Source organism: Hakea prostrata, chromosome 5, assembly GCF_041222555.1.
Source record: "Hakea prostrata isolate BN-2017 chromosome 5, UWA_Hpros_2, whole genome shotgun sequence".
NCBI classification, from domain to species: Eukaryota; Viridiplantae; Streptophyta; class Magnoliopsida; order Proteales; family Proteaceae; genus Hakea; species Hakea prostrata.
Genome location: NC_142604.1, coordinates 5,300,106 through 5,321,627, shown reverse-complemented (window position 1 = coordinate 5,321,627; position 21,522 = coordinate 5,300,106). Strand labels below are relative to the sequence as shown.

Sequence of the window (21,522 nt, the reverse complement as noted above, 5' to 3'; positions counted from 1 at the left end):
TCATCTCAGGTTTTGGGTTGCAAGAAGAATATGAAGATGAGGACAACTGATGAGGGTGGTCCCAATCTCTAACATTGATGGCGGTGGTGCTGGAGGATTATAATGGGCCTAATAGTTGTTAATTTGGATCATCTGCTCTTGCCCTCCCACCCTCCCAAGGGGGTGGGGTCCATTGTGCCCGACCTGACACAGGCCAGCCACATATGGTGCAAGCCTCAATCCCCATCCTCTTGTGAGAGTGGGAAGCGGGAGCATGGGTGCTCAGGAGTAGAGGATTTAGAGTAGTTGCCTAACTGGTGGGCATGATTATTTTAGGGTAAAAATGTAAAAATGAAGGAAGAGTCATTGTTTCAGATTAATTTTGAAAATCAAAACTTTTTTTATTTAATTTTGTAAAGTATACATTGAATAGCTAATTTTGTAAAGAGAAACCTTAATGTATCTTATCATGTAATTTTTGTTTTTAATTCTATATTTTTTATATCTCTACATCTTAAATTTAAAAACACCATTTATGATGCATATCTCTCAAACTCTGTGGAGATTTATGATTAGAAGAGAAAATAGTGATAGATGACAGAGGAGACAAAAAAAGAGTCTGAGTGTACTCGCTTAGATTAGTAGTTAAACTGCGATTTCTAATTATAGAGGTGTTTTTGATATATTTTTGTCTTATAAGGGGTTTAATTGATAAATTGAATAACTTTAAGGCGACATTAATTTAGGGATAGCTCAAGGAGTGGCACTGAAAAATTTTCAATTTTTATTTATTTTATTAATTAATAGAAAGCGATTGAGTTTCCATTTACAACCGCTATTACACTATTACCCTCCTGAATCGAATTTTTGTCCTAACGTTTTTTTCCCCAAGGCCGAAACGCAACCCCATATTTTGATTTCGGTTCCTGGTCATGGTTGCATTGCCTCGGCAAAGTTATCGCGTCTCTGGACTCGGGACGGACTCGGCACTCGTACGCTTCTATGTGGCAAACCGGTTAACAATCAAGTCTAACGGATCCTCGTTGCAGCATCTGTCTCTTTCTCTGCAACAAGCAAATGAGGGCGTATACCATACAGATCTTCCAGAGAGAAAATACTATATGCGACTGAGGTTTCTAATTTCCCAGATCCATCAACCTGTATTCATCTCCACCCTTGTTCAATTTAAACGAGTTAGCGAATTCATTGCATCTCCGCATAATCTTCCAAATTCCAGGCACCAGTCATTCTCAATTTTAGTTCTCTCTTGGTTGTCGCGGCTTGATCGGTCGGTGCGATGGTGGTCTGTAAATGCCGCAAGGTAAGCATTCTGCACTGCCACAGTTTATCTCTTGATTTCTTCATTTAGCCAGCTCTTACCTTCGTCTAATTCACAGCAATAGCGAAGATTCAATACTCTTATCTCTATTTCGTGCTCGCTTGCTTAATTCTTAAATGTAACCAGTACTTAATCGGAGAAAAGTAAGATGAAGTTCTGGCGATCCTTAAATATATTCTGTTATCTGTTAGTGTATCAGCTCAGTAACACCAAAAATCAGATATTGGGATTTCTGCCGCGTTTGAAGCGGCAAATTAATAGAAAGGGAGAAGAAACTAAGTAAAAAGCGAGAGGAAGAGATAGTAATGCAATTATGCGGATCCGTCTCGGTTTCTGATCTATACTTCCAAATATGCTCCGTAGGGCACACCGTAGGGCACAAGCGGTGACTTGCCTGACCTTGGTGGTAGTTGGAATAGCTCTTATTGGCTAATTGTAGTTACCTTTACTTATTTGATCTTCACAGTGGTGACGAGTATTTGGTTTCACGCATTAGCTGTTTACTGCTACCAAGGGAGGATATCAGCTAAATCAGGGATCACCTTGTAATCAAGACAAGCAAATTCGGCTACTAGTTACCTGATATTCAGGATTCGCTTCCTTCCTTTCTTCTTCAATTGTTTTTTTTTTCTTTCAATATGTTGGGGTTTCTGTGCCTGGGAGAAAGGGTGGGTGGGGTTGGCTTATAAACTTTGTGCTGTAGCCTACTGGGAACGTCTGCAGCTGAAACCTTAACTGCTTATTTGCTTGTGATTTCTGATTTCGATTTACTATGTCTTTCTGCAGTCCATATTGAGTTCCTATTACATTTGAAACTTTGTACATTATTCAATTACTAAGACATGGAAATGTTTGGGTTTCAGGCGACAAAGCTTTATTGCTTCGTGCATAAGGTTCCTGTTTGTGGGGAATGCATTTGTTTTCCAGAGCACCAGATTTGTGTGGTAACAATACTTTCTTATTCTGCTAATTGTGTAGTGTTGCTATGGCTTTATTGATACTTGATATACTAACCAACGTCTCTTATCTATGGGTACTGCCTGTCTGTATTCCATGTACTTCTTGGATTCGATTTTCCCTCCCATCCCCCTTCTTTTTTCCTTTTTTTTTTTTTTTTTTTTTTTTTTTTGTGTGTGTGTGGGGGGGGGGGGGACTGCCAGAGTATAACAAAAGCTATATAAGGATAGGAAACCTCGAAATTAACGTCTATAAAATGCAAAGGCTTCAATGCCACTTTTCACATGAAACTGTTTCTACTTTACTCCTTTTAATGATACTTTTATCTTTCATCCTTCTGGTATGGTTGTACTAGAGCTCCAATGCTAACTTACGAAATGTCTGCTTATCAAGAATTCAAGGTTAAGAATGGATCTGGGGACCTTTACAATGAAGAGCCTTTTGAGTCTGCCAGATGTGCATAGTTAGAACCTTCTTTTATTCTGGGGTGGTGTGAAGTGTAGAGATACTGTTGTCTGATGAAAGAGGCTTTCTTTGAATTAGACAATGAAAAGAATAAAACATACCTCTGACCTCAGAATGTTCCATCTCTTGATAGGCAGAATGTTTAATTGCTATTTATATTAGATGGAAACTGTCTTACATTGAAAAACATACGAATGAGGAATTTGTAGTCTATCGTACGACAACAATAGTAACAACAAAAGCAACAAGCCTTATCCCAACTAAATGTTGTCAGCTACATGGATTTTTGCCTTCCAATCAGCTCTATTTGAGACCATACTATATACAAGGCCTAAGCCATTCATATTCTTTGTCCCCACTTTTCCTAAGGTTATTTTCGTTAAGTCATAAATCTATCATAATGTCTATAATCTCAAAATGCTTCTCTTTTGATGGGAATATAACTTACAAATGTGAAGAAAATGTTGGCTGAGATTTAATCTATAGAGTGGATCAGTGGGCGCCTAACGTACCTAATTCTAGTTGAGGTTGATGTGATGAATGTGATATGGCATGGACATTCGGCTAAACCTCAAGCAGTTGTGATGTTAATAGAGGCTGACATTTCAACACATTATGTTGCTTCTATACATCCTTTGTCTAATGTCAGCCACAAAAGTTCCTGGTTCAACTTCTTGTGCTGATGTTCATTGGATTATGACTGTTGTTTTTCTGTAAAAGTGATGCAGGATATACTCTTTCGAGCTATAGATTATTTGAAATTTTCTTCTGTTTGTGTTTAACCGGCTAGTTTTGCCATTTTTCCAGTTCAAGTTTGTTGCATATGCATATGTTTTAACATTATGATCCGGCATATATCATACAATGGAATATGAATGTTCTAATTTTCTCACTTTCCTTAAGGTCCGTAATTACTCTGACTGGGTGATAGATGGAGAGTATGACTGGCCTCCTACATGCTGCCAATGTAAAGCTGTGCTTGAAGATAGGCCTGACCCTCAAACTACTCGGTTGGGTTGCTTGCGTAAGTGGTCACACATTCAGTCAATTCTCCTTATCTGTAATTTTTTTTCTTCGTAATCCAGTTTGTTGAGCTATTTACAAAACTGTATTACTTATGTTTCTTGCTTGCTGATCTCAGATGTCATACACACAAATTGCTTGGTATCCCATATTAAAAGCTTTCCTCAGCACACCGCACCAGCAGGATATGTGTGCCCTTTGTGTTCTACTACGGTAGTGTCCACTTAAAATATAGATTATAATTGATCGTACACTCTCTTTCTCTTTCCGATGAATGCATCATTGGCAGAAAATGTAATTGATTTGCTTATGAAGAAGGTAGTCTGATTTTATGTTTTCCATCAATCTTGATAACTTCTGTTAGTTGCCTCATAATAAAAGGGTCTGCAATTAGCCCTTCAGTTCAAAGACACTTTAACATTAAACCTTTCAAAGGGTTTCTGGTGTTTTGATTCTTGTGGGGCCACAGTAAATGTGTAGATTGGTTACTTATCCAAATCGTTGTGGGTGGATTATATCTATGGCATATGTGATAACCTGAATTTACATTTCAATCAAGGCAGTCAAGGCAATTAGGCAACTCAAGGCGTAGGTTGCCCACCAAATATCATCTTAGACATGCAATATATGTATTGCCCACCTAATATCAACGTAGACATGCAATATATGAATTATAGTGATGACTTTCTTAATCAGTAATGCTTATATGCAACATGGAAGCTGTACCAGTGCTACATGATATAATTATGGTAGTAGTGAGCTAATATGGGAAAACTAATAGATAAGAAAACAAAGATAAGATATGATAAAAGCATATTCATCAAAAAACAACATTATAAATGTAAGTCACTGTAAACTCATGTAGTTTCAAAAACTGATATAATATAAGGCATGCTGTCACAAGGCCAGATGTCTTGAACTAAAGAAGACTCCTGGGCTGGGCACCTTGGCTATGTCTTAGCTACCTACCATTATGGAGTATAACAACAACAACAAATTAACCTCAATCCAACTAACAGGAGTTGGCTACATGGATCCTTCTAAAACAAATAGGTAAAACTAAGGTCCTTGCAATGGGGAAAGGAATGAATGGAAAATTGAGAAAAGTGAGAAATGGAAAATGGTATATAAAGCTGAGGGGAAAGGGGATAGCTAAGAAAATCTGGAAAAACTCAGCCACACGGTATCAACAATGTGGATCCTTACCCTCCAATAGACTTTTCCTGTCATACTAGGGACAAGATCCAGACTAAGCACGTCATTCTTCACAATCTCATTGATGTCATTTTAGGCCTGCTAATAGCTCTTTTGGCTTGTTCAATAGGATCCAGATCACTCCTTACTAGGATGTCTCCTCCTTTGCACATGGACAAACCATTTCATATGATATTGTTGGATCTTGTCACTGACATGGACTGTCATGACGTCACCATAAATCTGTTAGATTCCAGTGCTGTGGATTCTTTGGTATAGAAGATGAGATTATACTGTATTACACTACCATATCACTGGTAAAGTAGCCTACCTTCATGTGACCATGTTCTATTCTTTAGATTCACTATTAAGATATAGGGCAGGCATATATTTTCTTCACAAGTCAAGGCAATTGTTTGAAGTAATTTTAGTTCATTATATTCCAAAATGATTGTCTCACATGGATCAGGATAAACTCCTTTTTCTTTTCACACACATATTCTCTCTCTCTTTCTCAAAAAAAGGAATCTTAATTCATTTGTTTCTAAATATATCTTGTTGGTGCAGATATGGCCACCTAAAAGTGTCAAAGATTCAGGATCCTCTCTTCACTTGAAACTGAAGGAAGCTATTATGCAGGTAGGTAGTTGCTGGTTTAAGATCATTTGTGATGCACAAATGCTTGTGGCTTTCTTGAATGGTGGCCATGAGTGAACAGAAAAATTGTTTTCTATCTTAACATTTCAAAAAATGGCTGCAGTTATCTGATTTCATCGTATATCTTATTGTCAGCATACATGGTCCTTATTTTGAGCATTTTAAATCTACACCTTGAAGTTCCTTTATCCAACCTCTTTGTCCTTGTGTTTTCTAATTGTGTGCTTGTCATCCCAAGTATGAAAATTCACTAAAATCCATCAATAGTAGTTCTGCTGTGATTGTAATGCATTAAACAACTACTTGACTAAGACTAAAAATAAAGGGAGAGATTCCTTTTGCGGAGAAGCCTCCAAATCCCTTCACCTCATCAGTTTTCCTTGGTTTGCCATCCCTAATCAGAGGATGGGTTGGGCTTTCGTAGGATTTGGGACCATAACTGTGTTAACTTGCTTTAAGTCATATGAAAGTTCCACGAAGCACGACTCCATTTGGGTTAACTAGGTCTACTCTTACTGAAATCTTACTCCATTTGGACCGTCTTCCTTCTACATAACCCATCTTGGGTGTGGAGTAAGACCATTATCCCTCCCTCCCTTCTCCACCCAAATTTTTTATGGAGCTTCCACTTCTTTTTGGCTGCGGGTATCCTCTTCAATCTTCTAGGCCCCCACCAAGTCTATGCCTCTTCGAACCCGAAGGTCACCTTGCTCCTAGATTTCATCTCTAATAACTCTTGGGTCCCCCCTCTCCCCCCCCTCGAAGTCTCACTTATATTTGGTCCACCCTTCCCCCCTCCGGGAACCCCACTGCACCATTTGGTTTCCCACTTCTAGCAATTCTTTCTCCGCCTCCTCCGCTTGGAACCTTATTCGCTCCCATTCCTTGTTGCTCACTTGGCACCCCTTATTTGGTCTAAAAGCCACATCCCTTGAGATGCCCTCACCGCTTGGAGAGCCTTCAACCGATATCTCCCTACCCAATCCCTCCTTATCCACAAGGACCTATACGTCAACCCCAACTGCATTTTGGTCTAAAAGCCACATCCCTTGAGATGCCCTCACCGCTTGGAGAGCCTTCAACCGATATCTCCCTACCCAATCCCTCCTTATCCACAAGGACCTATACGTCAACCCCAACTGCATCTTGTGTTGGAATTGCCTGAAGATGTTGACCATCTTTTCTTCTCTTGCCCCTTTGCCCACTCCTTGTGTGCAAAATCCGTAGTTGCCATCTGGCCTGGCTCTACACGCCTCATTCGGTTTCTTTAGGGATTGGTCTTGGGCTTTGAGGTCTTTCTCTGGCACTTCTATTTGTGATACGGTGGGTAAATTGGTGTTTGATGCTTTGATCTTTCACTTATGGTGGGAGCAAAATCTTAGAAAATGGATCAAATCCCTGAACTTGATTTGGAAACCTATCTACTTTGATGTATCCGCTAGGCTTTAGTCTCCCCCCCCCCCCCCCCCCCCCCCCCAAAAAAAAAAAAAAAAAAAAAAGAAAAGAGAGAGAGAGTCTTGGGTACCCCAAGGAACAGGCTTTTGTTGCCTCTTGGGGTCTAGGCTCCTCCTTGTTGCCTACTAGTCAGCTGTCATCCCTTCCCCCCCTTCTTTTTTCCCCTTTTACATTCTTTCCCCCCCTTTCTTTGGGGGCTTAGGTTAATGATTATTTTCATTCATCCCAAAATATAAATATATATATAACATAAAAATCCATAACAATCACCGCGAATTCTATAAGTTGTTATTGTAGCATATATGGGTTTGGTATGTGTGTGTTTGTAAGAAGAGATTTGAGGTAGTTTCAGCCTAAACTTGAAAGAATATAGGGGAGACCAAAGAGAATGATGGGATCTCACATTTGTTGGATGAGAATGATGAGCTCTCAAATATAGAAGAACTTTCGGTCAAAATTGTCGAAATTTCGACTGAAATTATAGGTTTTGTCCGAAATTTCGACCATTTCAACATTCCAACTTGTTTTTTTTTTTTTTAGTTTTTGTTGATTTCTATCCCATTTTCACCTAATTTTCACGACTCCTTTGCCTTCAAGCACCTCTTTTGCTCATCTTTTGCCTCCAAACACCTCTTAAGCCACGACAACTACAAAGGAAACTTCGGCAGCAATAGATTGTGAAGCATGAGCCATTCCCAACAGTTGCAAACTTCTCTCCCTTTTTTTTTTTTTGTTATTGTTCATGCCGTTAATGATCTTGTATTGTCTTGAAATTAATATTTGTTTAGCCTAGGACTATGATCTATGATTGTGTTTTGTTAAACTTATTTTTTATTATTTGCTACCATTTTTTTCATTTTCTGATTTTAATAATTATATTCTAAATTATGTATTTTGAATGTATATATGATATATGGGCTTCAACTTAATATATATGAGACACCATCACTTGATCTAGTTGGTCATTTATTTTATTGACTTGTTGCATATGTAATCATTCTATCAAACAATTCATGTATGCTTATAATTTTATGCCTGTATGCAATACAGTTTGTACTTATTGGAACTAGTCATTTGTTAGTATACTTGAATGATAAATTTTCAGTGATTTTTTTTTGGCAAAATACTAGTTCCATTGTGTTTATTACGCTTTAAATAGGTAGGAGGCAAGAAATTAGATGAAATGGACGTCATATAAGGCCCAAAACCTAGGGTCGACATTTCAAAAAGAAATCTATGTTTCCACCGAAACCTAAAAATTTCAGCCTTTTCTTGGGTTGAAATCCTGGTTTCGACTGAATTTTGTTCCTTGCTCTCAAATTAATAACCTCAAGAAATACAATTCCCAAATTGGTTACCTTTTGAGGTTGCAATTGAAGTTGAATGGTTTCTTGAAGAATTTATGTTGAACTCCCTTGTAGAAGAAAACGATCTACAAGAGAAACTGAGATTGAGCTGCAACTTAGGGTGATGTAATCCAAGAGAGAGTGTTTTGGTTGTTTTAAGGGCTAGGGTTAAGTTGAAGATAGGGTTTGAATGTTCTTGGGTTTAGTTAGTTAAGTCATTGCGAAGGTATCAGTGAAGGCTTCAGGGTAAGAGATTTTTTTTTCCGTCCTTTTTCCCTCTTTTTTTTTTTGGGGGTAGGGAGAGAGGGGGGGGGGGGGGGGGAGGGGGTTCGGAGAAGTGGAAAATGGAAATCAGGATGGATGTTAGGGATGGGGTTTGGGATCAAGTTTCCAACTATGGGAGGGGATAATCTGTGCCAGGTTTGGGACAAAAACTAATGACTGAATTATGGATGAATTTTGGGTTTTCCAAGAATGAGCTAGAGATGTGATTTTTAGGGTTTGAGTGAGGGGCTTGGGATAGGTGCTGGACCTAGTTTTTTTGAGTGAACGAGCTGGATCTAGTTAGGGTATATGCAGTGGTTTATGTGGTTAAAATATGGTGGATGATTCCAACGGTTGTATGCAAAATAATTGCAGTTTTGAAGGAAGATATCGACCCTATTATTTTACAGGGATTCTTGGTGTGAGGAAATATGGAATCAATTTTATTTTCTCTCAGTAAGTTTCCATTTGTCTTGCGGAACTGATTCATTTTTACGGCAATTTTTTGTAGCTCATACATTACCATTGCTTATATAGTTTATTAGTTAAGCTTGCTAACGTTTCCCATTAAAAGGAAACAGAAATTTTATGGTTGTCCTATTGATGTTATGCAGACTGGCCTGGAAAAAAACCTGTTTGGAAATCATCCTGTTTCATTGCCTGCAGCTGAGTCACGTGTTCCTCCTCCTGCTTTTGCTTCAGATCCGCTTTTATCAGTAACTGGGGGCAAAGAGAAAAATAATCTGAATTTTTTGGATCCATCAAGTGATCCAAGCATGTCATCTTCAGGAATGAATGGAACTGGCATGTTGAATATTTCTGCGGATATTGTGGAGATAGATGGTCCAAGTTCAGTGGGAAGTCAATTCAAATCTGATCCAAACAGCTTTATAAAACCTCCAAGTCCTGCTGGTGTAAGTTGGGATTTGTAATGAATTGTGGTACTGTGGATGCCTGGGCTTTTTTATTTTAATCTCTGCAGAAGTCTATATTTGAAGCTTGTACATTACTTCGTAAACTTTGAACACCTAGGTATTCTTTTATCTGATGTATTCCTTACAATTAAAAAACAGCCAGGAGCTACAACGAGAAAGGGTTCTTACCATGTTGACAGGCAAAATTCAGAGATCTCATACTTTGCTGATGATGAAGATGGTAACCGGAAGAAATACTCTCGAAGGGGTGAGTTAAATACTGCCTCTTTCTGTGGCTGATATTATTGATTTTATATGCATAGCTTAGGCCTTGTGTCTAGCATGGCCTCAAACAGAACTGATTGGAAGGCAAAATCCATGTAGCCAACCCCATTTAGTTGGGACAAGGCTTATTGTTGTTGTTGTATTATTGATTTTATAAATCCTGTTCCTTTGACAAGTTTGGGAAGTTGGGGACACTACTGATCCCCATCTTTATGCGGTCTGGGCATCTCCTTTACCTCCTTAGCAGTTAATGCTCGGTACAGTCACTAATTAGAGTAAACCTGAAAATACTTATGAGATTTTCTATTGCAGGTTCTTTCCGTCATAAGTTTCTTAGAGCATTGCTACCATTCTGGTCCAAAGCACTGCCTACCCTGCCAGTAACTGCACCCCCACGAAATTCAGATAATGTTCCAGAAGGTCGTTCACGTCAAAGATCTTCAAAGATGGATCCAAGGAAAATCCTCCTCGTCATGGCAATCATGTAATGTTACCCCTTTTTTTCCTCCCCTTTTGACTTGCACATCTTTTTACTAGATGAAAGGATAGTGCTCCATTTCATGCTATTGGATTGGCCTTATTTCCAAAGTAATATTGCCATTAAATAATTGATGACGCTAGAAGACTATAAATCAGAATGACTGAATAGGAAGATTGCCAGGATATTTCAGTGCCTCTGCTTCACATTGCCACATGTAGGGGCTATATGATTGGTATCATGATCTTAGAGCTTCCGTGCCAGGTTCTCTTTGGATGATGATTGCAACCAAATGGGCCTTAGAGATCAAAAGAATATCTAATTTTCACTCCCAAGTGTCTAAATTAAGTAGTTGATTGCATCTTCGTCAGGTCATTCTTCCTCCTTCTTTGCCTGGGTTCTCTTGGATGGAACCTGTTGACTGAATGGTTGCTAATTTTGGGGCATGGAGAGGGGCACCATTTATCTGTTTCTCCCTCTAGATTTTTCACTAATCCCAAACAGTCCTGAGAGGGTGCATTTTTTCAGTTCTGATTCTGCCTGTATCTTCGCTCCGCAACTAAAGAAAAATAAAAGAAAATTGATTTTTGCAGATGCTAATTTGGCATGGTTGTTTCCAGGGCATGCATGGCGACGATGGGCATATTGTATTACAGACTCTCACAACGTGGTCTTGGCGAAGACCAGCCTGATGATGAGCAGCAGTGACTAATTTAAAGAATTTTCATTCAGGTTGATGAAATCCATTTTTTTGTAGTCATTTTTACTGGGTTTTCACCTCCTGGTCTGCTTTTATTCACTGGTCCGAACTGCAAGGTTGTAGGGGCATTCTGATTTAATGTTGCTCAGCTATTTCCATTTGTGATGCTGAGTATGCATTATGTTGTTACTGTCTCAAAGCTCCTTTGGCCATCAATTTCGCTTCATGTTATCATGTGTTACTACTGGTGTAGTTAATTAAAGAAATGGTTTTGACGGGAAATTTTTACATTTGTTGAACCTCTGGCATGTATTTTGATTTTTACGAACTGTCATAGACTCATAGTAAATATTATATGTTTCTTTTCAAAGAACTGTCATAGTAAATATTTGTACATTTTTAAAAAAATTCTCTGCTTTTAATGGTTTGCTATTTTGCTTCCCTTCAAATTTTTCATGTTTGTATCATGTTTTAATTTCATGAAGCTTTTCAGTGATGAATTATGCATTAAAGAAGTTTTTGCATATAAATTTGGAGGAGGTTTATGACAGGTCTGTTTCGTCCAATTCTTTTGTTTTTTCTTCTTCTTTAGAGTCGAATTTTTGATCTTTTCATCAAGAGGTGTTGGTCTTACCAATCGTGCAAGCACTCTATAATTTTCATTTACGTGTCATCATGTAAAGGTGCTCTATGATGAGTCCGGATCCTCACCCCGTCCGACGGCTTCCTGACCACACAAACATGTGGGGCCCACAGGTGAAAAACACTTTTTGGAAAGAAAAAAATTCAAATTTTTACCTGTGGGCCCCACATGTTTGTGTGGTCGGGAAGCCGTCAGGGAGCACAGGGTGAGGATCCAAACTCCTCTATGATTCCTCATTTACGTTTCATTTTTTTTGTGTGTAGTACAATAGCACATTTACATTTCATCACAAAACCGTTTTGAAGCCTTAAGATCCTTGTTCTAATAATGTGTGAAAACCCAGATTTTCACTTGAATAATAATTATTTTTACCACAAAGAAAAAACTTAAATAATAATTTTTTACCCAAAAAATAAAAAACGTGAACAATAATTATACTTGAGCCAAACAAGCATGACTCATAGTTAGGAGTTAAAAGACAAGGTTTAAGTATCAGAAAAACCATATCCAAGTTTGTCGATACTTCTAAGTTTACAACCTAAAAAAGCCTAATTCTATGTTTTTCGTCTTTAATGTTAGCCCCTTTTTTCTTTCAACGTGAGATGCAGATGAACTCAATGTTTTTCGTCTTTAATGTTAGCCCCTTTTTTCTTTCAACGTGAGATGCAGATGAACTCAATCCCTCTTCACTGTTACGTTTGTTTGCTGGAATAAAGGTGGGGTGGGAAAAAAGGGGTGGAAAAATTCTTGAAAAAAGTGTAGATTTTTTACTTTTCCCTTAAATCTCAAAATGGTAGATTGTTTGGTTGTTTCGGGTGGGAAAGTGAGAGAATTCAAGGAAACTTGTTTCCTCCTGTGGCACTCCAACTTTCTCACCCCAAGCCATTTTAAAACTCCACATATTTGGTGAAACTTTGTAGGAAAGTTGGGAAAAGTAAAAAATGGGAACCTATCGCTATCACTTTTTCACAAAATCCTTTCTTTTCCTTCTCTCTCACCCCATTACACACGAGGTCCACATATTTTTTTTCCCCACCCCACCTTTGCAAACAAACGCAACTTGGAAAAGAGAGAAGAAAAGAGATAAAAAAAGGGGGAAAAATGATTAAAATTTTAGGTTTTTGAAAAACATGAGATGAGTCGAAGAGGCTGGTATTTCGAGTATTATTTTATTATTTATGTTTCACAAAATTTACCCTACTAATGTTTTGTCCATCTAAGTGAATACATTGTGAGAGCTTGAGCATCATGTACATGATTATAATTGGATTGGTATTGGCACGAATGTGAAAAACAAATGTAATAACCTCAAGTAGGAATCTCACATTCAGGGTTTGTAGCTTAGAATTGTTCAACTCAACTCTGCATTATCACAAGAAAGTGAGTCTATATGGTTTACCAAAAAAAACGGTAAGCGAGTTTATATATGGGTTTTTATCAATCCAACTTGTAGTAATTTAATCTCAACAGGGTAGTCGAGTTGGCAAGGGATGATTGCTGAACGAAGTAAAAGATCTTGAGGTTGATTCAATGATTCCTCATACCGTCAAGATCATTCACACAAAGATGTTTATATGACTGAGTTTGCTTAATTCCCCATTATTGTTAATTTAACTCATTGGATTAATTACATATGAAATAATATTATGAAAAAGAGTAGATGAAGGAATACACTTAGAAGAAGATCCACTTGAATTCCTAATACAATTTGGTTTTTTTTTTTTTTTTTTTTTGTTTTTAGATTTATATTAGTGGGTGGAGACTTCTATATACCATAGGGAGTGCTAAATCCATGACCTCTTCATTAAAAGGTGTCAGTCATTATCGACTAAGCAACCCTTCAATAGTTATATGATTTGACTTTCAAAGTCTTAATTTTTAAAAATACTTAAGAAACTAGAGAAATTTAATCTTACTTATAACACATAAAAGTATATTAGAAGATCAAACAAGTCAAATTATAAAAAATACTTATTAGATATGTCAAACAGTGTTGACTAACAACCATGAAGGCACTTGGGGTGATCAATCACATCATTTGAAGTTATCCCATCAATTCACAAGTTCAACTTCTATTTTTAAAATTTTATTCTACTAACATAATTTTGTCATTACACTATTAAATTCATCTAGAGGTGGGACTTATAGTGGTACATATAATCTCGTTTTTTCAGATACTTAGTGTCTTTATACATTCATAAAAATAAAAGTAAAACAAACAAGTCCACCCCCACCCAAAAAAAAAAAACCCAGAAGATATAGTGGAGCGATGCACTTAAATTGGTCTAAATGAACCTTGGTGACCCAATGTATGCGCCGCTTCCTTTTTCCTGTCCTGTTAGCCTCACCGTTTAAGGTCAACTAAGCAATGCTTTAGAGAAGTCTTTGACAATTCTATAAAATCTTATCACAACTAAGTTTCTGATAAGTCTTAACAACTACATTATTGAAAGGGGCTTCGAATTGATCGTCGAATTCATTTGATTACTAAACTGATTTCAAAGAACATTTTTATCAAATCAAACAATAACCACACACCATACATAATATACAAGACAACATAAAAAAATATATTAAAAATTCACATCTTTTGCCAATGTCAACAGAAACTTAACTAATAATTAGAAATGATTTATTCAAAGCCAACCACATTTAGTATAAATGAATGACCTTTATAAATTTCAAGAACGAATGTCTTTTAAAAAAACAAAAGTCTTACCAAGGAGAATATAAATTACTCTAAAATTGCTTGAGTGAATTAAGTGACTTATAATTTATTAAATGCAGAAGGATACTCAACTCCTTAATTGGAGGATTAACTGAAACATAATATATTTTACCAAAAAAAAAATGAAACCTAGTATATACCATAATTAGGTTCCCACCGCAATGATTATGGGACCAAAATTAATAATGATCAATTATTCTTAACCAAATGGAACCTGGCTTCGACACTAAAGCAAACATTTTTCTGATTCTTAAATTATATAATTCAATAAAAGTCAAACTAAGCAGATTCAATGGTATAACCCATTAATGATAATCTCAATGTAGGCAATAAGGATTTCTGTTCAATGAATGTTGTTCTAAGTTTTCTATAACATGTTGTTATAGAATAGGAATAGAATTTCATGAGTATATTGTAAGTAAAATTAAGAAGCCAAACAAATTCTTCATGAAAATTATCTATATAAATACACTAACATCAATTAAATCTTATGAATATGTAAATAAGTTTAGAGCAAAAATTATTTGTATGCATAAATATATCAACTTCAATTGAATAAAAGATTGAATTTCCTTAAGGTATAAGGAGTTTTCAAGAAAACAAATATTCATTTTTGAATCAAACATGGAAAAACTAAAATTTAAAAGGTCATAGCATATAACAATCTGATATGAAAATTACAATTCATCTAATACCCATCAAGGATTTTTTTTGAGGGGGCATAACTGATAGCATTTTATATGGAAAGAGAGGGGGTTAACTATTTTGTAAATGCACCAGAAAGATTTGAACTCTTGAACTTGTGCTTTAAAGTATTAGTCTTTACCAACGGAACCAACCCTTAAGAGTTTTCATTAGAGAAGTTATTTCTACGTGACTGTGTGCTAATTGGTTGTTGGACCAGTTGATGCTTTGGTGGCTCTTGGGTTGTTCAAGCATTTTATATCTTGTTTGTACCATTGACTCAGCTCAGACTAATTGAGACTGGTCAAAAATTTTCAGAAATTTTCACCTAATATTCCAGTAGATAATATCTTAATTATGTCATTCACTTTTTAATTTATAATTAGGTATTACCACAGCTAGCTGTAGACAGATCAGATTTCAGTGACTAAAATATGTAGATCTTTTTAATAAATTTTCTAAGTATCTGCATCAATAACATATCTCCTTCTACAACTCAAAGACTTGAAAATAGGAGAAAAAAAAGCCTTCTTTTAAGTATTTACTTGAATGACTTATTCCTTACTACAACATGAAATCTTAAAAATACAAAGCATATCTAAGACAAGTTCTACCATGTAGATACTCCATTAACTACTTTTAAGTCTTTACATGAATGACTTATTCTCACTACAACTTGAACACTTCAAAATACAAAACTTAGTGCAGTGCCATATCTACAGCAAGTTCTGGAAACCCTAAATAAAAATAATGATATTCATAATCTCCATCAGATCAGCTGTTCTTGAGACTTGACTCTTTAGTAACTGATCAGCTCACTAGTTCTTCTAAACTTCAAGGGTCATATCTGCTTTATAAGATTTTTGGTAGAAATCTGCTCTAAAAGATTGAGACATTATAAGTCAAGAGTTTGCAATGTGCCCACAATTGCAAATTTCAAGACTTCCTGGTATTTTAGATTACTGTTTTTGCTTACCATCCTAATCTAGTGTGATTACCGGCTTGTTTGGTAAATGAAATTGTATTTCGCAAGGTTTTCTGGAGAATAATAATAATATTAAGAGAATGAAAGAAATTTTTTAGGGAGTATATAAGAATGATGGAATTTTAGCAAGCACACAGTGGCCATGACCTTCTTTTCGCCTGCAGAGACACTTTTATCTTGGCCAACAAATGGTTATTCTAGAGAGATTAAATTTGTAATTTATTTAAAAAAAAAAAAGTAATAAACTGCAATTTGGCCACTATTTCAAGCAAGCCCACTAAGAGAGCATGATTCTTATATTTCTAAAAATCCAAACGGTTTCTTTTTTCTTTTCTATTATTTTGTTAAAATTATTGAAAATGCCATTGATGAATGTTGAAGATGCAGTTTAGACAAGATGAGCAATCGATATTCTCTCAATATTTGCATACAAAGTTGATGGGTTCCTTCATGGTGATCTAGCTTTATACTTTGGTGTTGTTTTGTTGTTTTTCCATTGGGCATTTAGGGTTTAGGGTTTAGGGTTTATGTACCCAAAAAAAAAAATTATTGATTATAGAAAAATAAAGTAATGGTCAGTAGTTGATAGTTGGAACTAGGGTTTTGAACTCCGATCATAAGTGAATAGACTAAACCAAATTAGCAAGCTGGCATCTAGAAATTGGACCTCCTTTGAATGGAGAATGCACAAGAAAGTACTAGTTATAGTTATAATTAATATTCTGTCCAGCCCTCTCAACAAAAAAAATTGTCATCTAACCCTACGTGAACTCACACAGCTCTAGCATTTCAATTTTTTTTCTCTATTTTCTTTAATTTAAGCCTAAGAAATCTAGTTGAACATTCTTTCTTTGACTTCACCTTGAGAGATGCTTGATCTTTCAAAGGTTGGAGCGTTAAGTGAGTAGTACTTTGTTTTTAAGAAAATAAATTTAGAATAGAAACTGTAATCCTATCCAATCCGAACATAGTAAACATCTTTTAACTATTAATTAAAAGGCATTAAACCATCTTATCTCTTGTCTTAATTATGTTTTTATTTTATTTTATATCTTTTGATTGTCAAGAAAACATTTTGAAGGGTAGATATATACTAAAGTTTTATTAATTCGTTGAGGCAACATTTTGAGTCTTTGACCTAGCTGGACCCATTTGCACTAAAGTTTGAACGTTGAATCTTCCTGTGACACTCCACTTGTAGAGTAAAGCTCAAAAGATATTTGATCATGCTTCTATTGTTTAAAACTGTAGTTGGTAGAGAAAAAACTGAGTTAGCACTCAATACCAATAAAATTTATCTAGGGTTTCAAACCAAAATGGTTCCGAAATGAAACTCTCTTGAAGATTGTATGGTTTCCTAAGAAAAGAAAGATCGAACTACTTCATTTTTCTTATGTAAGGTTTCACGTTTCACATCTGCATTGAACTAGGCATTTCGGTTTTAGTTGTAGAAATAAAATCCTAAATGCTGTAAAAAATAATAATGGAAATTCAAAAACAATTACACAACGGAAGATTTATGTGGTTTGGTAACATAGTATTGATTTTTTTTTTTTTTTGAAGAGGGGGTGTTATCAAGCTTTCATTTTAAAAGAAGAACAATAAATAACAAAGAAACAAGAGTTACATAACTCAATCAACCAATGAGAGGACATAGGCCAGTCAAATTAATCTTCATGAGAAAGATAATTGCCTTCCAAGTGAGCTATTAGCAATATTATTGCATGACCTTGAAATGTTGAAACTACCTGAATATATTCTTTACCTATAGATGATGGAAACAAGAATTCTTTTCTCCTGCACTTGCTAAGAGTCACTCTTGTATGTAAACTCAATTGTTTCATTGTTCCTGCCGGTTTTTCCCTGAGCTCATCATCCTAATTAAAATCTTTTCATCCAAGGTTATATGATGCTAAGATTGGAATTCCTGAGCAATTTATCTAATAAATTTCCCCATTACTATAGGAGGTTAAAAATATCCTTTTATAGTCCAATGGAACAGTTGATGTGACATCTTAACAAGTTCTCCTCATCATGGATAAAGGAAATTAAGTTGATTTAAAATTTTCCTCAAAAAATAATAGTACAATATTACAAACATTAACAAAGTATGTTAATGGAAGATTTCTAGTAGCAAAAATCAAATTGGGTCGAGCCTAATCAGTAGCTCATGTTCAATTGGAGGCTAGTAGGGCTATATTTCAAATAGCATGGACAGTTGGGATTCAGAATATTCGAGTAAATTTTGATTGTCGTTCAGCAGTTCTTAGTCTTTCGGGGAAGGCTAGAACTCCTTAGATTAGGTTTGTATTTCTCTGAGAGCATTAGATCTTTGTTTGTTTTGCTTGAGTTTGTGGATGTTTGTCTATTCGGAGACATCCGATAAAATTGAAACAAGACTTTGTGGATGTGTGTTTCAATCCTATATCAGCTAGCAATAAGCTTGATTTATTGGTTAAATGATCTAGACTGTTAGGTGCTTTCGAAGTTTGGTGGTTCCAGCCACCACTGTGTATGTTAAATAATGTATCTAATTTTGCTCAACATTTCAACCAAGCTTAGCTAATCTAGTTTCATCGTTTGAAAAAAAGAAAGAAAAAAAAGAAGTAAAAGAGAAAAGAATGTATGAACTTTTAATATGGAGTGTAGAGACCTTACTAGCTTAACTAAATAATTATCACTAGAGTATCTAATGGACCACACGGAGAATGTAAACATCACCATCAACAAACTCAACATTTCTCCCTAATTTTCTTATATTCATGAGAATATCGTTGAGAGAGAGAGATTTGACAGTTAGATTTATTTTTGTATCTAATTCCATAAACAAAGGACATAGTGCCTAATTACTGGTCTCTAATATGAACAATAATGTATTTATTTGCCATAATCCTCGGCTATAATAGGACATGCCGTTTTTAATCAAAATCATGCTTGTTTTCATATTATTCTGAGCTTTATAAACAATTTGCAATTATTAATCTGTTAAAAATTAAAACAAAAGGCAATTTAAAATCAAGCACACATAAAGAATGCTATTATTATTTAAAATCATCAGGCATAAAGAATGCCATTATTGATCCTATATATGTCTTAATTTTAATTCGTACAGCCTGCAGTTTATTCTTCCTTACCTATATTGACATCACACAATTATTCAAACTAGAAATTATTTTGCTACTTGCTCCAGATTCCAGAACAGTGATGATCCATGTTGTTGATATTGAGATTGCCTCTCTTATGTGACAGATTAAAACTTCATGAAGGTATTATAGCCATTGAATGATAAAAAAGATAATGATAATATAAATTTGTTAACTTCATTCCTGATGAGCTCCGGTTGCAATGATCCAAACCCAGAACCATCTTATTAATCAAAGATTAATATGATGGTTGGTGAATTACTGTTGTAATTTCAGGTCAAGGCATCAAGATAGTTTCTCAGCAATCTACCAGTCTTCGAATTCTACAGCATCTGATGCGCCATGTTACTCAAAAAACTGAGAAAATTAATATAAACAGAATGTGTTCCATGGTCAATAATGAGGAGTTCAGTGTTATTGTACGGTATTCAGATATGGGATTATTGGATTTTATGATTATAGAAAAGATTCAAACCTCTCCTTCTTGAAGCTCTAAAACTATATAAAATTTCTTTGTGGAGATCCTTTCAAACCCATAGATGGTGCAAAATATGGTTGGCTGTGGACGTGGGTCTTCCTTCACGTTATGGAATAGTTTTTTTTTCCTTTCTTTCTGGGCTCGTTTTCACACGTGGCATCATTATGATAAGAGTATTAAAGGTTAAGTGTTGTATTGGAGAGGGAGTGACCACTAATAAAAGATGATTAGAGAGGTAAGAACAACGTTTATACCCATTAAAGCTTTAAAAATAAAGAAATGGAGGCTTATTGGCTTTTGTTTACTACACTCAGAATGGCCATTGGTAGCCATGGATAATCAAAAACCCAGAAAAAAATATATACAAAAGGAAGAAAAGAATAGATAACCCAAATCCACGTCGTGCAGGCCGGAAGGGATCAGCTGGAATTTCTGTGCCAAGAACAATAAAAGAATGATTAAAAAGTATGTGTTCGATGAAATGTCCAAATGAGATTCTGAGGTTTGGAACTTCTCTGCTACTGTCGGGAGCTTTAGATTTTATTCTCTGTATAGTTATTCAAAATGGGTTTTAATTTTGTTCTGGAGTTCGTGCAACGGCTGGCCGGCGTGGAATATTGAAGACCAAAAGAAAAAAAATGATTTGTTCAAGTTCCAACCAGAAATGAAAAAAGAAAAAAAGAAAAAAAGAAAAAAAGAAAGAAAGAAGAGGAGATCTTTGTTCCACGCATATATAAGATCAAAGCGTTAGAGTCGCCGGAGTTGCCGGAGATCAGAGAAGTTCAATTCGTCTCTACAATACACCATTGAGGCCAAATTACTTGGTCCAACAGCTTTAGACCAAATTTAGGTTCAGATCTTTTGAATTGATTTTAAAATTTTAGATCTCACAGCTGGATTTCTTTTGAATTAATTGTGTAGTTTAGAATCTGAGATCCATCTGTCATTGGGTTAGGTAACCAGGTCTACAGTTTTGATCTAAACTATCTTTTGGACAAAATCTAGGGTTATGAGTTTTTTTTTTTTGGACAAAATCTAGGTCTACAGACCAATGGTAGTATGGAAAATAGAATAATTCACATAGGCCAAATACTTATGATAGGAATTATATTCCGAAAGTTTACCAGAAGAATGAAAAAACTACATTCACCACCAAGGTGTTCACTGTTCAACATGTCACCTTCCCTTCTCCAACGATTTCTTGTGATTGATTGATTCATGTTGCTAGTTATATGTAAAAATATTAAATATATGGCAAAACCTAGATCACTAAGGTTCCAAATTTGGTGGATGTACTTGGTCTAATCAAAAGTTAGGATTCGTTTCTAGCCAGAAGAGATAAACCCCTCCCCATGCTTGAACTTATTTTTCTTGCCCTAAAAAAGAAATATTTTATGCATTGCTAACGTCACAATTAGCTCATCATCACATCAATTTTAGAAGATGTTTACCACCGAAATCCTCATTAAATAGGAGATAAATAACAAATGAATACAATAAGTCAACAGTTGGGTAAGTTTATTTGAGTTTTTCATAAAAGAAGAGGAAATGAGGAGTAAATATATTCTGTTGTGCACCATTCTCTATTGTATACAATAACGCACATATATACCAAATAAAAGGCTGAGAAAACAAAAGAACTAAAAGGCTATTGTGAACTTTTTAAATTTAAAATTAAACTTTTAATCTCATTTAATTACAAAGAGGCCAGGCAGGCAAGAGATGTGCAAAACATATGATTTTTTTTTCAAGGGATGAGGAGTTTCATATTTTTCACCAGAAAAAACATTACATAATTGAATCTA

The 21,522-nt window shown here is 35.5% G+C and overlaps 1 protein-coding gene across 1 annotated transcript; it reads left to right on the top strand.

Annotated features, from left to right (window-relative positions):
• Window positions 1–942: 942 nt before the first annotated feature.
• On the top strand, window positions 943–11,768 carry LOC149014607 (RING/U-box superfamily protein). Its single transcript, XM_089155915.1, has 9 exons — window positions 943–1,300; window positions 2,182–2,262; window positions 3,644–3,764; window positions 3,882–3,976; window positions 5,525–5,596; window positions 9,294–9,593; window positions 9,753–9,861; window positions 10,191–10,362; window positions 10,977–11,768. The coding sequence occupies exons 1-9, from the start codon at window positions 1,277–1,279 to the stop codon at window positions 11,062–11,064; spliced, it is 1,062 nt and encodes a 353-aa protein (XP_089012041.1). The 5' UTR covers window positions 943–1,276; the 3' UTR covers window positions 11,065–11,768.
• Window positions 11,769–21,522: the final 9,754 nt, after the last annotated feature.